At 52.9% G+C, this 17,012-nt stretch overlaps 1 protein-coding gene across 2 annotated transcripts; it reads left to right on the forward strand.

The window, feature by feature from the left end:
* The first annotated feature begins 9,074 nt into the window (after nucleotides 1-9,074).
* LOC120708394 (adenine phosphoribosyltransferase 1-like) lies at nucleotides 9,075-14,578 on the forward strand. Of its 2 annotated transcripts, XM_039993621.1 has the most exons (7): nucleotides 9,102-9,515; nucleotides 9,638-9,748; nucleotides 12,040-12,132; nucleotides 12,581-12,730; nucleotides 13,285-13,343; nucleotides 14,109-14,181; nucleotides 14,357-14,578. In XM_039993621.1, exons 1-6 carry the CDS (start codon nucleotides 9,347-9,349, stop codon nucleotides 14,172-14,174), a joined length of 648 nt encoding a protein of 215 aa, XP_039849555.1. In that variant the 5' UTR covers nucleotides 9,102-9,346; the 3' UTR covers nucleotides 14,175-14,181; nucleotides 14,357-14,578. The 2 variants fall into 2 exon arrangements, with proteins under 2 accessions (XP_039849564.1, XP_039849555.1); XM_039993630.1 differs by lacking the exon at nucleotides 12,581-12,730 and having other exon boundaries at nucleotides 9,075-9,515.
* Nucleotides 14,579-17,012: the final 2,434 nt, after the last annotated feature.

Here is a 17,012-nt window from a genome sequence, read left to right on the forward strand (position 1 = left end):
CCCAGAGCAAGCCACTAGTCCTGTCCGGGGCAACTGCTTGCTCACCCGGTCGGTCACTCCCACGTCGCCACCTCCCAGGCCAGTGGCCCCCGCCGTTCCCGATCCGGAAGAGAAAACCTGGGAGCGGCCAAAAAGTTCGGTTCGGGCTCATCTCATCCCCGAGCATGAGAAGAAAAATAAACAGCAGCGAGTGTGCCCGCACTCGCTCGCCTTTGAGATCAGATGCCGGGGTGAGAGCGGGATTCGGTGACGGGTGACAAGAACATGGCGTCACGGAAAAAAGAGGAGGGATCCAGTCCATCAGATTATCACAATCCAATCGCAGTTCGGGGTCGAAGCTGAAGCAAAGCATGGCATGTTGCGGGGTCGTGCTTTTTTTTGTGCGGGTGGATCTCGCCACTGTTGGGGATCGTTATCCTCCGCGATAAGTACCGGCACTACCTCGGCGACGGGAGTGAGGGAGGGCTAGATCGGCGGGTCACGTCAGGGGATTTATTAGCAGCGCAAAGACCCTCGGGAGAGATTGGCGGGCCAAGTTTATTATAAATCTATACTTCTTTCTTTCTCAAAGTGGAGTGGATTTCATACAAGGGCCAGGTTTGCAAGTTGCGGGCGCCTGGTATCTTTTGAAGAAAAGATATGATTTCGGAATGTCAATTGGTGATGTGACTCGGTACGGATGGATTTCTTTCTTCAGGAGATGATGCATGGATAAAGAAAGAAGATCCAAGGATCAGTTCCATTTCATCCATAATAGTGTATTATCTTATACTTTAGCATAGGATTTGCTTCGTCTTGGGTTCAAAGCTCTCTAGGATGGTGTGGCCTTTTATTTTTTTTTTTGGGGGGGGGGGGGGGGGGGGGGTTGGGGAGGGGGGAGAGGAGGAGAAAGGGACACTGAATTGCAACGAAATCCACATGCTCCACCAACACAAGGGCCCAGCCCCAGTCTCCACTGACGATGGCATGAAAGAGCCCGAACAGGAGCTCTCCGAAAGGGGCTGCCGCTGCTGCTGGATTTTCACGGATGCTACTTGCCACCACCGGCTGACGCCAGCTGAACTGAAGCCCGAGGACGACACCTCGTTTTGTACCTCGCCGGTCCGGCAAATGATGCCGGCTTTTGACGGGCGGGCGTCTAGATAGGGCGGTGGTTGGGGATCGCATCCTCCCGAAGGTGGCGTGACACGAAGGAGTACCGAAGGTTCCCGAAGGTTCCCTAAGGGTATACCGAAGCTTCAACGAAGATGACGAAACATCAACCCAAAGGTTATTCGAAGATGATGAAGCATCAAAGAGTTCGTCGAGGTTCGGCGCCATAAGATGGTGCCCTGAATCGCCGGGATGCTTTGGATAGCGCGGAGGCGAAAGATGATGAAGGTGAAGTCCCTCGAAACTTGACGAAGGTCGTCGCTAAGGGTCGTCGAACATCACGGAACCCGGAGGTTCCGAGGACCGTTCGAAGCCACACTCTCGAAGGTTATGACAAGAACCTTCGGGTGCGGCGGGCGACTCAAGAGTGGCGAACGATGAAGGCGGCGCCACACGAAGCTTGTCAAGGACCGCTACCGAAGGTTCCCGAGGGGCAAAAAAAAAACACGTGATTCGGGTGAGAGTATCCAAGTCGGACTGTCCAACCTAGAGAAATTTCCAAATACCCCTGTTGTAATCTCTTGACCCTCGTGGGGGCCAGAGGGGCATTTCTGGAAAGATGTAATAAGGTTGGGGGTATAAATACCCGCTCCCACCCAACATTGTACGGGTTGGAACATTTCGTACGGGCTATAGTGCATTTTCTATTGTGCAACTCGTGTTCTAGTTCTTTAACCTTCATTTAAAGAGTATTTTCTCTGTCTGGTGATCGGCTCGGAGATCCCAATAGCGGTGGCACGTTGCCGCGGCAAGATCTTAGCGGTTTCCATGCCAGGATCGCCGGAAAAGACCCCTCGTCGTCGAGGCGTGGCCGTGGCCCGTGGAACACCATCTCTCAGGGCGCGTTTAGTTCCAAAAAATTTTCACCTCGAAATTTGTGCCTATCCCAAAAAATTTTCACCTCGAAATTTGTGCCTATCCCTTTAGACACGTGTATGGAGTACTAAATATAGTTAAACAACAAAACTAATTGCACAGTTTGGATGTACACAGCGAGATGAATCTTTTGAGCCTAATTAGTGCATGATTAGCTATAAAGTGCTACAGTAACCCACTTGTGCTAATGATACGGTCAAAGACCTCAAAAGATTCGTCTCGCGGTTTCCAGGTGAATTCTGAAATTAGTTTTTTAATTAGGGTCCGAAAAGTCCTCCCGACATCTTGTCAAACTGTTGATTTGACAACAACAAAAATTTTGATTTGGGAACTAAACGCGCCCTCAGGCGATCCAGCCCGTCGTCCGGATCTCGGGAGTAGACCGCGGTGGGAGCTGGAACTCCACGACGGCGACGGCGAGCGGCGGCTCTTTGGTGGACGGAAGCTGGAGTCCGACGGGCGGGTAAGATCGCGGGAAGATTGACGCCGACGAGATCGTCCTCTTGTGACGATGCGGGCCGGGACGGTGACGTCCGGGTGAAAAGCTTGTCCGCGGGGTAAAGTTCAGGTCCAGCGCAGTAAAGTTCTCGATCGGCAGCAGTTAGGGAAAGGAAGTAGTGCCGGCGTGACGGGGTACTCTTTGAACGGTAGCGAGCAGCGAAACAGTGATGGAAAAGCACATGAAACCAGCCATGAACATGGCCGGGATCTGAGGAAAGATCCCGCCGGGAAGCTTGGCATTGCTGCGATGCGATGCGAGCGTACCTGCGTACGCGTTTGGTTGTTTGGTTTAAGGGAGTACACTTTAGTCCGTGTCAAATCAAAAAGAATCTTAATATTTATAAATATTAAATAAAAATTAATTATAAAACTAATTGCATATTTTTTGGGCTAAACTGAAAGACGAATCTAACGAGGTATGGTAATTTATAATTAACTGATGGTTATTGTAGTATCACTGTATCAAATTATGGATTAATTAGTCTCATTATATTCCTCCCGTGAATTAGCATTCAGCTGTCAAAAAATATTTATAAATAAATTTTATTTGATATTACAAAATAAAAAAAATTGACGTGACAGAAACTTAAAAAAAATCTCTGGAAACAATCAAGCCCAACTGAAAGGGCAGGTCCTCGAAAAAAGTCAGGTGTACACTGTTCAGCACTTCTCCTCACTTTTATTTTCCCAAGTGCTGTTAAGCAGTTTTGATAAAAAAAAAGGTGCTCAGTTGCGGAGACTGAGAGAGACCTCAGCGACGAAAAGCTCGACCCTTTTTTCGTGTTGAAAGGCTGCCCAACTAGACTGGTAGATTCTCGAGCACCTCCTAGTCCTATCTCCAGAGGAGCTTTTGCTAGAACTGGTAGCACATTGCTGATTTGTGAACGAAAAATTCTTTGGCTCCATCACATCCAACAGTATTTCTCTCACACACAAAACCAGCACCAGACGGCCAGCAATATTTTTCTCTCATAAAAAATCAGCAACAACCACCAGCACCAGCTAGCCGAACAGTCACATCATGTGGAGAAACTTAGGGGCCATCATTCGCCGCCTCCATTTTGTTACTCTCATTTCCAGGGAGGCTTCACTTCTGGCACTCTGTATTACTACTAGTCTCTAGGATAGGATTATATCTACGACGACGACGCAAAAAAAAAAAAACCAGCGCAGCGCGGTCAAAAGCTGCATCTACGATACTACAAAAAGTTGGCAATGATGCCCACTTCGGATCGGAGCTTTGCAGCAAGTCACCAGCAGCGAGCAGGCCCTCCTCCTCCCGGGCAGAGGCGATTCCTCCTCCAGGGGAAAGAAAGGAGGCGCAGCCTTTCCCCGCCGTCGCCGTTGTTTCGGTAGCCCATTCTACACTCTACAGGCGCCAGCAGCAGTCCTCCCCACCCACTCCCGATGACCGAGACGCCCTCTCTCCTTCGCGTTTCGCATGGCGAGACGCCGCGCCGAGACCTGCCAGAGGACCACCCGGCGCCGCCGCCGCCGTCGTCGGCTCGCTGCTGTTCAAGTCCGGCCGGCGCGCTCGATCGCGGCGTTGAAAGCCGGTCGCCGATCCCGTTGAGGTGACGTTCTAGCTACAAGCTAGAGCTGTATTTCTAGGCGGACCAGGCCGCCTTTGGCCTCGCGTACCATGGGTGCATGTGTGTTGTCGGCGATTAGGTTGGAGCGGATGAGATCCGCGCGGTGCGGTTTCGGGGGTCTAAAGGCACACTCATGCCATCTAGATGACGAGAGTCGACCCACCCAACCGGGATCGGCACAAAGATTCGTTCTCACTCGCGGACCGGCAGGCTTGGCAGCGGCTGCCGAACACGTAACGTGTCGCGGATTACATCAAGTTTGGGCCAGCTACGCCACATTCTCGGAATGTAAGGTTTCATCTTTCACAAAAAGAAAAAAAAGAAAGAAAAGAAAAAAGATGATGTATAAGAGTAAATATTATGATGGGCGACTAACCAGTTTATATCTGCGTGGATGATAGAGAAATGAGAGAGAAGCGGATGGGCGTTTGGTGAAACGCCCGCTGTGGCCGGCGAAGAGATAAGGCACGCGCCGCTACTAGCTGACCAGTCCTCTATGCATTTAATAGTAGCGGCCCCACCATCATGTCGCGCGCAAGCTCGGGGCGAATCTATTAGAATTGCTCTAAAGTTTCATGCATGTTCAAAGAAAAGAAATAACCATAGCCCACCATCTTGTTGTAAGTGAAAGTATACAAGTAGGATTGGGATCCAACGCAGTCATACGTCACTGATTTTTGTGGACTGCTCAATACTTACTCCAGTTGTTTTAAAGTTAAAAGTTACTTTAGTTAAACCCTATTATTTTTTAGCATTGACTAAGTTCTATGATATATGAATATCTACAGCATCATATATATTAGTTTCTTAAATCCACTATGAAATATGTTATGGAATATTCATATCATGATGCCATTGAATCATTCCCGAATAAAAATCATTCCTCACGTCAATTCCAAATCTCCAACATAAATGCTCGGAGAGGTATATAAATAAAGTTGATTTTTCAAAAAATGGCCACATGCGTACGAACACACAACTTGTTTAACCAAAGGGATTAGCATTGAGCCTAAACTTCTCACGAGAACCTAAAGCCTAACAAGTAGTATATTCTAAATAAACTCGTTTGGAGCAAACCCCTCTCTTATCCAGACAGATGGCTAGTTGTTCACCAAATTAAAAAAGGCTGGAATCATTTTTTTTCATTCTATTTACTTCAATAATGCAAGACCAGCGTCCAGTCGCAACCTCGCAGGACAGCGTGCAGATGACGAAAGAGATCGAGCGAACGGTCGTCCGGTCATGCGATGCACCCGTCCTCCTCGAGTCACTCACGACGGGGAGGGGAGACGCCATGGCTCACACACATTCCACATGCCGCCTACGTTACGTCCCGGCCGCGCAGTACAACACAGCACACGGTTCCTCCACCGCTCGCTGCTTCCGACGACGACGAGCATATCCTCGAGTCGAGCGGGAGCGCGCGACCCGTGTAGCGGAGACGGGGCCTGGGCGCCTGGCTGCAGCCTTTTCCCCATGTCCATGCTACGGCCGGACCCGCACCTCCCCGGAAAAGTGACGCCGGCGCTTTCTGCCTATCGGAGCACATTGCACACACAGTACGCCACCTGCCGCGAAAGATTTGCACGGCGTGATCCGGCGCCGTGCATGCGCGTCGTCCGTGGCGAAAAGGTGAGGCGCGCGTGCTCCTCGTTCCATCACGAACGGCTAGCTTCAGATCTTCAGAGATCTCTGAGAGATGTTATCTGCCCGTGCAACAATAACAACTGTACGAACACGTAGCAAATGCCCGCTCCAAAGAGAGCAGCCGTCGTCAAAAACAACAGAAACGTAAAACCAAACCGGCAGCACCTTTTGCTCCATATTTTTGAGAGTTTTTTTTTGTCTCGAAGAGCACACATTAAATTTACCTTTCTCTTTTTGAGATCATCTCAAATTTACTTTGCTCGCACTAGAGCCCGGAGCAGTCCGAACGAACACACCAGGCGTCTTTTCATCGGAGGACGCTGATGAAACCATGTGGAATCGGAGATGCGTACTAGCCGAGCACACCCCCCTGAATCACTGACGCGATCCCGTCCTTGCGCGATCCCCATGGCAGCGACGCTAGCTACGAGCACGACCCCAGTGGGCTCCCAACCAGGGATTTTTTTAACGACCGCCGGGACCGAACCGCCGGCCACCGGTTCCGGTTTACCGGACCGATTGGACCGGTTACCGGTAAAAACCGGCCAAACTCAAATTTGAATTCAAAACCCACAGTTATACCGGTTTCGAACATCTAACCAGCCGGTTAGACCGGTTTACCGGTCCGGTTTGACCGGTTACCGGTCGGTTTGACCGGTAACCGGTCGGTTTAGGTTAAATTCAATTTTTTTTCTTTTTTAGTTTAAATTCAAATGCCCGCAAAGTATATTAAATGAATGTTTGTATAATATGTTTTAGCCTAAATGAACCATCCAACTCTCTTTTGTACTACTTTTACATTGTATTTGTATACTTTTGTATGCATGTTTTTTTTGTTTAACTTCAAATGCTCGCAAAGTATACTAAATGAACGAATATTTGAAAAAATTTGACACCATTAAATTCGTCGCAACTTGAAGTATTTTTAAGAATTTTTTGGGATTTTTCCATGTTTTGAAATTCAAATTTAAAATTTGAATTTGGGCCGGTTTGAAACCGGCCGGAACCGGAACCGGTCCGGGCCGGTTAGACCGGTAACCGCGGTTACCGGACCGGTTCCGGCCGGTTTTTTTAACCCTGCTCCCAACCCCTCCCCCCGGCCCCCGGCTAGCCGTGGCCAGGGTTTAAAAAACCGGCCGGAACCGGTCCGGTAACCGCGGTTACCGGTCTAACCGGCCCGGACCGGTTCCGGTTCCGGCCGGTTTCAAACCGGCCCAAATTCAAATTTTAAATTTGAATTTCAAAATATGGAAAAATCCCAAAAAATTCTTAAAAATACTTCAAGTTGCGACGAATTTAATGGTGTCAAATTTTTTCAAATATTCGTTCATTTAGTATACTTTGCGAGCATTTGAAGTTAAACAAAAAAAACATGCATACAAAAGTATACAAATACAATGTAAAAGTAGTACAAAAGAGAGTTGGAGGGTTCATTTAGGCTAAAACATATTATACAAACATTCATTTAGTATACTTTGCGGGCATTTGAATTTAAACTAAAAAAGAAAAAAAATTGAATTTAACCTAAACCGACCGGTTACCGGTCAAACCGACCGGTAACCGATCAAACCGGACCGGTAAACCGGTCTAACCGGCCGGTTAGATGTTCGAAACCGGTATAACTGTGGGTTTTGAATTCAAATTTGAGTTTGGCCGGTTTTTACCGGTAACCGGTCCAACCGGTCCGGTAAACCGGAACCGGTGGCCGGCGGTTCGGTCCCGGCGATCGGTAAAAAAATCCCTGGCCGTGGCTACCTCCATTGATACTGTAGCCGCCGCTCGCAGCCGAGTCACCGCTTGGTCCTGGCTCGATCTGGCACGCGCGTCGCAAACAGTAACGGCGCGGCCGGCCGGCCACGATGCCAGCGCGCCGGCTGCATCAGCATCGCATTGCCTGCAACAGTTGCAGTGGTAGTACTAGTACTATAGGTGACGAGACGGGATGGATCGTGGATCCGGTGGACGTTACTGCGACGGCCCCGGCCGGTAAAATCTCCGACCGGTGACCGGTGGAAATCACTCGCCGCCCATGCATATGCTCGGAAAGACGACGACGGGCCAAGTGTTTTGTCTTGATGACTCTGCTAAGAGCATCTCCAAAAGTCTTTCTAAAATCTACTCTTCAAATCACCATTTAGAGAGCTATTTGAGTAAAAATCATTTTCTATATTTTTGTACTTTTCAACAGCTTTTCTATATTTTGTATGTAGTCTAGAGAGCCATTCTCGTTCTCCATCTTTGACTAGTGAAAAATTCGGAATAAAAGATGTATATATTTAGATATACAATTGAAGAGGTCGTTGGAGGGCATTTTTTTCACCAAAACCTATATTTCTGTAAACTGCTCTAACACTGGATCCAACCAAGCTCGCTCGCGCTGGTCCAAAAATCGCGACAAGTTTGGCTACGACGGATCATCTTTCCCGGCGCGTTTGCTCCGTCCACATCGCAAATATTTCCGGAACCCGCTCGGATGGGACGGGAGAGGCCGAGGCCGAGACGTTACCGCGCGGGCCGGCCGGCCAACGACAACGAGCGGCGTGCACGGCGGTGCCCGGCGCGGTCGAGACCAATCGACCTCCGCCGGGTCTTGACGTAACCTGGCTTGGCGCCGCGCTCGCCGGCCGGTTCGGGCGTGAGGTGAGGTGACGCCCAACCAACGCCCGGTACGGCGCGGCGATGCCGGCCGGAAACGTGGACGGAGTAACGCGGGGGGTGGGTGGCACCAGCCACCAGCGTAGCGACGCCGTCGTACCAGGCTACCAGCACCACCGCCTGCCGCGCGGCAGGGAGTGAGCCAGAGGCATCGGATCCCCAGCCGGCTGTGCCGCCGCGAGTTCCGACGAGCGGGGCGCACGGTGGCTGGCTGGCTGGCCGGCTCTGGCCCGTACCCGGCAGCGAAATCCCGGGAGGAAACGCACGGCGGAGGCGTGGGCGAGGGGGAGAGCCAGAGGTAAAAAAAATGGCCGTTCTGTTCCGTGCCCTTGCCCGTGCCGTGCCCACTGTACCCGCAAGGCCGCAAGCCGGCCGCGGTGCGGATGGCCGGCATGGCCGCCAAGTGGAGCGGCGCCTACGCCACTTGGCTAGGCGCCCGTTTTCTTTCCCTTTCCTCGCTCGAAACGGCTAGGGCGCTGCTCGCCAACAGGAGCTGCGGCAGGGGCTAGGGATGGGGAGCTTTTCACCGAAAGAGAAACGGCTAGCCTCTTGTCACGTACAACAACTGTGCAAGTAGGGCGGGCCGCACAGAGAGAGAGATGGGGGAGGTGTAGAGTCCTGCAGGGGCTACCCTTGGCGTGCGCGGCAGCACTGCTCTCTGGCGGTCTTGCCTGCCCTCCCGCTTAAACAGAGGAGGGAGGGAGGAGAGCGAGCTGCGAGTCCCGCCCCGGCGCTTGTTTCCATCCACGCAAGGGATAATAAACGCTGCCCAGCTCACTCTGCGCGCCATCGCCTCCCCTGCCCTGCTCGGCTCTATATATACGCGGGCGCACCGGCCCAGCAAGCAACAATAAAGGCTGGGTCGAAGAGGGAGGAGGAGCTTGGAGCCTTGGACTGAGCGAGCGAGAGAGGGAGAGGGATTAATGGGTGAGGAGGCCAGCGGCAACGCCGTCAGCGTGGTGGAGGCCGCCAAGCAGCCGCAGCCCAAGGGGAACGGCCTCGCCGCTGCCGGGTCGGCCGCGGCCGCGGCCGACCCCCGGCTGCAGGGCATCTCCGACGCCATCCGCGTCGTCCCCCACTTCCCCAAGGAAGGTGCGCGCGCGCTCCTCGCTCCCCCGCCGATTGATTCCGCTTCCGCCGCTCGCTGATCTTTCTGCTCTCTGTTTCGCGCGCTGCGCGCATGCACGCGCCGTGCGGGGGGCTGGACGGCGCAGGCATCATGTTCAACGACATCACCACGCTGCTGCTGCGCCCCGGGGTGTTCAAGGACGCCGTCGACCTCTTCGTCGAGCGCTACCGCGGCATGGGCATCGACGCCGTCGCCGGTAATCAGCAACAAAAAAGAATCCCCGACGACACCTCCCCCCTTTCTCCTCCCCCGTCGGCTACCCTCCGGCGTCGCCGGGGCGGCGCGGCGCGGCGCGTCGCTGTCCCGCGCGTGCCGGAGCTGGGATTTAAATTGAGGAGTTGCTCATTTTACTTTTTTTTCTCCCTTTTTTTTCTTTCTCTTTTTCACTCATGCTTCAAAAATGGTTGAGAGGGCTTGGGGGGCTCCATGGGTTCTATGGGAGTAGGGGACTGGAGGACCCAGCAGCCCCCTGGCTCCGCCACTCGCGTGCAGCCGGGGGGTTGCTGCTGCTGAGCTGCGGGCAGAGTTCTGAGATTCCGTAAAATCTCTGGACCAGATCTCCCCTGGTCCTTTAGCTCCCCCGCGCGCTTTTGTCGCCGCGCGCACCCGCACCCGCTCGCCCCGGGTCCGTCTGGCGCAGTGGCGCCCTGCTCCTCCTTCCCTCGCGCGGCCCGGCTCCGCCGCTTTCCTCGAGACGGCCATAACAATATCCTAAGGCTGTCCACAATGGCAAGAGCAAGAGTAAATTTGCTCTTGCCTCGTTTCCCACGCCTTCTTTGTCTACAGTGTCAAACAGTGTATCTACAGTGCCAAACAGTAGATTTACTCCTCCATTTCCTCCTATCGCTGTGGACGGTCTAATCCCGGCAATAGTCCTCTCCCCCACGCTACTGTTCGCTGGACTCGCGTCGCGACCAGGGCCGTCTTTGTTTGCCTCCCATTTTTTGAAAAAGACATTTTTCTACATTTAAAGTACTAAATATAAACTAATCACAAAAATAATTAATTACAGAACTCGTCTGTAAATCGCGAGATGAATGACTCTAATGAATCCCTCATTAGAGGGTATTTACTGTAGCATTACTGTATTAATTTAACATCTGATTACAGTCTAATTAGGTTTATTAGATTCGTCTCGCTATTTACAGACAGCAGTCACAATGCGTTTTTTATTTTGTCTGGATTTAAGTCCAGACGCAGGTGTCGGAATTTTTTTTTTGAATTTTGATTTTTGCCACCAAACACGGCCAGCTTGGCCTGCCTTGTCTGCCCGTTGGGGTCCGGCGCACAGCGCCGCTAGCTCCTTAAGCCGGGAGGAAACCCGGAGGAAATGTGCCCCCCCCCCCTGTTTCCCCTCCGCGGCCGTGCGCGCGTGAAGTTGTGACGGTGTGAGAGAGCGAGGTCGCCGTGCCCTGCCCCTGGCAGGCGGGCCCGTCGCGCCCGCGGCAGAAAAGCCTTGCTGCCAGGTCAGCATGCATGGGCCGGCGAGCGGTCCACGCGGCGTGCGTGCGTGGCGGGATGTCCGGCGCGGCCGCGGTACGCCTTGTTCGGCTGGCGGATTCAGCCAGTCACAATAATATTTTTCTCTCACGCAAAATTAGCCCAGTCCCCAGCCAACCAACCAGCCAACAGTATTTTCCTCTCACGCGAAATCAGCCAGCCAGCCGAACAAGGCCGACGCCCCCATACACTCGGGCACATGACTGGCGCGGGCGGGGCTCTCCAGGCTTTCCGCCGCGCGGCCGCGGCCGGGATCCGCCGCATTCAATAGCGTATCGGGGTGGTGGTGGCGCACGGCGCGCGTAGGAGGCCGCCGGCCCCCCTGCCTGGCACGGCCGGGAGGATCCCGTCTCGCGGCAGGCCAGGGGGCCAAGCTGGGCGGGCAGCGTCCGGGCCGGCGCGGCCGTGGGCGGGCGGGACCGCGGGAATCGGACGGCCGTGGGGCGCGGGGCGCACGAGATCGTGCGGTGTGGGGGCGTAGCGGCCTAGCGGAGTACGACCGCGTCGTCGGGCTCTGCCTGCCTCTGGTGGTGGCATGTGCCCGATCCGCTGTCGTTTTCGCTGCAAAGTACTGCTTCTGGGATTTCCCTCTGTTGCTTGTTGGATACTCTGTCCGCTTCTGCGGCCATTGTTTCCCGGAATGTCATTTTGTTCTTTTCCTTCTGACCTTTCTTTTTCTTCCGTTTGCCCTATTACAAGGGGCTGTTTGAGAGGGGTTATCACGAAACGGCTTCACCGGTGAATGAAGTAAAAAAATGGTTTTATCGTACTTCTAATCCATTGTTATCTCGGTTTATAAAACGGCTTCACGCTAGAAAAACATCATAGCTACTCTATGCTCTCCTGCTGCTGCTTATGTAGCACACCTTCTGCACTAGTACTACTATTTGCCTCTGTCGGTCAATTACTAGGCACTGTCAGGGCCATGCTTGCATTCAGGTTTTGCGCTGGTTCTGACATGGCGTTGTGCGTATCATGTTTACCCAGGGATTGAGGCCAGGGGCTTTATATTTGGCCCGGCAATCGCATTGGCCATTGGCGCCAAGTTCATACCGCTGCGCAAGCCCAGGAAGCTCCCAGGTGAGATTTTCTTGCAGATGATGTGTCCTGTCCTGTGTGATTCACTCCCATACTTTATAGCCAGTTGTTGCTTTTATAATGGCTAGCCTGTGGGCTGTGGCTGTGACACCCTAGTTAAGTAAAGTTTAGCGAGCAGATTTGGCTAGCAGCCAGTAAAAAGTACGCGCCCTTACCCATAATCTCTGACACAAAAGTTGTTGCTCGAGCAGTCTAGCTTGCACCTTTTCTGCATGCAACCCCGTGGATGGAGTATTATTAACAAATGCATGGGGCTTTTTATGCAAGATCTTTCTGCTCTTTTCACGTGCTCTATTACTCCAAGAGATGCTGTGGCAGCGCCACTACTTGCCCAAAGTGTGGTTCAGACTCCTGAATGGCTTGCTAGTTAAACGGCGTTATTTGAACAGTAACCGACGTGTGCTGACATTTGCTTTTGCAAACATGGAAGGTGAGGTGATATCCGAGAAATATGTTCTTGAGTACGGGACTGATTGTTTAGAGATGCACGTTGGAGCCATCGTGCCTGCTGAGCGTGTCATCATCGTCGATGACTTGGTTGCGACCGGTGGTACCCTTTGTGCTGCGATTAGGCTTCTTGGTATGTGTTTTAGCTCAAGTTTATGCATTCAAACAAATTCTTGACAGATGCATAGTAAATTACTCATATATATCTTTCAATAGATACATTTCTTTCTCTCTTATGGATGCCAGGAGTGGCAGTGTCTGTTTCTGTTCCTGTTTGTTCATTCAAAATACGCTATTCATGGTCCAGTTGTACAGTTAAGCTTTTTAATTGTGCATCATGCATCTATGACATCGTAGCATGCTCTTCTGCACCGCAGCATTAGTGCATGTTCGTCGGCTCAGCAACAGATTATCCAGTACTGCTTGTCTTCGAACTTTGCCAATGTCTGTACTGCACTTTAGTAATACTAGGCTTTTAATAATGTGCTATTGTCAGTAACATGCACCAAGGTTAGAGCATTTATGATTTTTATGGTACCTTTTTAGCCTTTAAGATTTAAAATTGTATTTCTCAAGAAATGCTTTATAGCTTATAATTCTCTATATGGCTTCCATCTTGATGCAAAAAACAACAATAACAACTATATTTTAGCTTATAATTCTCTGCATTAACAATTTGCTTTCCAGAACGTGCTGGAGCTGATGTGGTCGAGTGTGCATGCCTCATTGGGCTCCCAAAATTTAAGGTATTATTGTTGGACTCATGACTATCAGAACTACTGACAGGCAACACTTGTTTACTATTTCAGTACTTTGCTTTTGTTCTGAAGTATGAAACATTTCAGTCGGTGGCATGTTGCTGTAGTAGCTGGTATTACAAGTTCACTATTTAGATAATATCTGCCGGATACGCCTGATACCACCTGTTAGTGTTATTGTAGCTTTATAGATCGTGTAGCCAATGGTTTTGTTATGTACCGTGGGCAGGAGCAACTTGCATTGCTATTAACTGTTATATAAGTACGATCAACATGACCGTGTTTGCTCTGTTCCCGACATCTAAGATACTCAATATCTGTACCAGCTGGGCATCCATATAGACTGGTAGACATGACAAGGTGAGATTTGGCTGTGCATTGTTTGTGATTGTCTAAATAAAAAAATTGTAGAAGGTACAGCATTGCACCTGTTTCATTTGGTCGTGTTAACTTTGCTATAGCATGCATGGGGGCACACCTCTGTTGTGGTACAGGTTGTGGGTGACGGATGCTATTACTGCCTGCATCTTTGTTTGTACCGTGGTTTCAGAATAAAGATCCCTGTAGGTTTCAGGATAAAGACATCTGACATTTGCAACGAGTAGCAGCAGCAACCACTCATTTTTGCTTGTCAGTTAAATCTAGCAATTCTGCTTCAGCAACTGTTCACATTAGTAATGTCAACAAAAACATGCATTTTTTAAAAAAAAAATGGTTTTAGACTGGTTAACCAAGATAGCCACTTCCCTGCAGAATCTCTACAAGCTCAATGGAAAGCCTGTCTACGTACTGGTGGAGTCCCGTGAATCTGATAAATAAGAGTCAGGTGGGCGATATTATCAAGTTTTTTTTTTTTGAAAAGTGATATTGTCAAGTTATCATATTGAGCTGCGTCCTGCGTGTGGCACATCAAATGCTTCGCTACATTCGCGTCTGTGTGTTCTTATGCATATAGCGGTAACTTATTTTGCTCATTTCCGCCGCCTCGTTTTTTTTTTCAGGTATGCTGGTGGGTTCATTCCGCGCTACTGCATCCAATTGAACGGTGGAGGGGCATCGACAACTATGCCGTACATTACTATGGTGAGGGGAGAGGGTAGAGAGTGCAGACTTGTAGGCTTGGTAGTTTTTTTTTTCAGAGTACTCAAGGAGCTTGTAGTTCTGCTGCCGGGAACATGGTTATTAGCTGAATCAAGGTTGCTGCTGTTCCATTTCTGGTTGAATTGTGTGTGGTTTTAATTCGAAGGTCGCAATCAGGATAAGATGGAGCTTCATAGAAGAACTTCAGCAGCAGCAGCACTATGCATACTTAACGTCTAGGAGTCTGTTAACTTAGAGCAAGTATAGTGGTGGGCGGGGAGCCGGCATGGAGTCCTAGATGGAGAGAGAGAGAGAGCATGAGCGAATGACTTGTGAAACGGGGACTCCGGACGAATACACATTTGCGGACCTCCGATTGGTCGGGCCACCCCGCCCTCTTGGCAGCTGCTAGTTGGCGGGCTTATTAGCATTGCTCTTTGGCGGGCTTATTAGCATTGCTCTTAGGACGTGGGAGTAATTGGTTTTCAGCTACGGAAAGCCATGCCAATTGCCACAGGCTGCGGGGCCACGCTACAGTGCGTGGAGTGACAGGATTTGCGAAGATGTCTGGCTGGTCTAGTGAGCCGTCATCCGTGAACACGGAGCAGCCTATTTGAATCGGTAGCAACATGATTCGTACCTCTGAGTGTTTCAAAAAAAAAAATTCGTATATCTGAACATCGCCTCTGTTCCCGCCTCGCCGGCCTTGTCGTCTGACAAGCGGCACGGCGCTTCCCCACGCTCATGGATGACGCCATCCACTCTGTTTTGCCGGCTTCTCCAGTCAGCCAACAATATTTTTCTTTCACATCAAATCAGCACTAACCACTGCCAGCTGCTTCTCCAGTCAGCCGACAATATTTTTCTCTCACATCAAATCAGCACTAACCACCAGCCATCAGTCAGTTAGCAGTAATTTTTTCTTATAATAAATTAGCACCGGCCACCACCCGCAACCAGCAGAATAGAGTGATCGACAGGAGATCTATAGATGGCCATTCGGGCCGCCCGGCCCTGGCCCGAGCCCGTGCTGGCCCGTTCTTAGCCGGGCCGTGCCTAGCCCGGCCCAATATCGCAGCGGGCCGTGCCGTGCTAGCCCACGGGCTCTACCGGCGGCTCAGGCACGGGCCCGTGGGCCTGTTTCATGCCGGGCCAGCCCGCGGAGCCCGGCCTACTTGTCGGGCTTGGGCCTCATGCGGCCCACGATGGGGCGCGCTGCCGCGCCGGTACTCAGCCGCGGGAGCGGCGATAGCGGCGGTGGAGAGGCTACGGCGGAGGAGAGGCCAGAGTAGAGCAGGAGGGGCGAGAGGAAGTGTGGCGGCGGCGGCGGAGAGGCGAGGTAGGGAGGCGGCGCGAGTAGAGCTCCCACTCCCCATCCGGCGGCGCTAGATCTAGCCGGCTAGGGTTGCGGGGAATGGGGGCGCGGTCGATGGCGGGGTGAGGGAGCGGAGGCCGGAGGGGGCGGTGTCGACGGCAGGGCAAGGGAGCGGAGGTCGGAGGCTCGGAGCTCGGAGGGGCGGCGTGGATGGCGGGGCGAGGGAGCGGGGTCGGAGGGAGCGGCGACGCGGCGTCGACGATGGGGGGAGCTCTCGTAGGCTCGGATGGAGCGGAGGCCGGAGGGAGTGGCGTGGACGGCGGGGCGAGCCCTCGGAGGGAGCGGACGCCGGAGGGGGGCGGCTTCCCCGGCACCGCCGGCGCCCGGAGGGAGACGGGGCGTCGGGGCGTGCTGGAGGGGAGGGGGGAGTGGAGTCGTGGGTGGGTGGTTGGGGGGGGGAAGGACGAGTCGGGTGGGGGGAGGGTGGAGTCACTGTAAGGCCGTGGGCTGGGCTGTGTGCTTCTGTAGGTCTTTGGAGTTAGCGGGCTGCTACCGGGCCGGCCTGCTAACTCCGTGCCGGGCCGTGCCAGCCCACGGGCTGGGTGACGGCCGAAGAACGGACACGGGGAGCGGGTCGGGCCAGCCCGATCATGATTTGGACCGGGCCAGGTCGTGCTTGGACCGGATCAAATTGGCCGTGCTTCGGGCTGGCTAACGGGAGGGATGCGAGCATGGACATCTAAGATCCCGCGCGCTGCAGGCATTGATTGCGAGGAACCGGCAGGCGTCCGCCCACGGTCCACCCGAATGAATGCCGGGGGCTAGCTACGTGCATGTCAACCTCATGCATGCGGCACTGGTGGCGCTCGTACCAGCGGCGAACCTCGTTCGGGATCCCCAGGCGACGTGTTGTCACATCGCCCGACACGGCAGGGGGCCGCAGGCCTACGCGTATACTACTAGCCCGCGCCCGAGCGTACAGTACAGTACAGCGCGCGGGGACGGACAAGCATATATACGTGCGCGTGTAGGCCTACGCGCGGCGCGCGGCGCGAGGCTGCCGGCTCGGCAGGCGCCGGGCGGTGGTGTGTGCTGCGTGCACCCGCTGCGGCGGCCTGCGCGGATGCTGGCCTTTCCGGCGCCAAACCGGACGACGGGTGGCAGGCGCGCACAGTGCCATGCGGTATCTGTCGCCCGCTGCGGCGGCCAGGTTGGGGGGGACGGCCGCACGCAGCGTCCTGCCTGCCCCGGGCGACGTGTCG

The sequence above is a fragment of the Panicum virgatum genome, chromosome 1K, assembly GCF_016808335.1.
Source record: "Panicum virgatum strain AP13 chromosome 1K, P.virgatum_v5, whole genome shotgun sequence".
Lineage (NCBI taxonomy): Eukaryota > Viridiplantae > Streptophyta > Magnoliopsida > Poales > Poaceae > Panicum > Panicum virgatum.

Bases quoted from the DNA above. Each gene is read 5' to 3' on its own strand.
- LOC120708394 (XM_039993621.1), top strand. From the start codon at position 9,347: ATGGGTGAGGAGGCCAGCGGCAACGCCGTCAGCGTGGTGGAGGCCGCC. The intron at 9,749-12,039 runs GTAATCAGCAAC...ATGTTTACCCAG, and splicing joins GGGCATCGACGCCGTCGCCG to GGATTGAGGCCAGGGGCTTT. The intron at 12,731-13,284 runs GTATGTGTTTTA...TTTGCTTTCCAG, and splicing joins TGCTGCGATTAGGCTTCTTG to AACGTGCTGGAGCTGATGTG.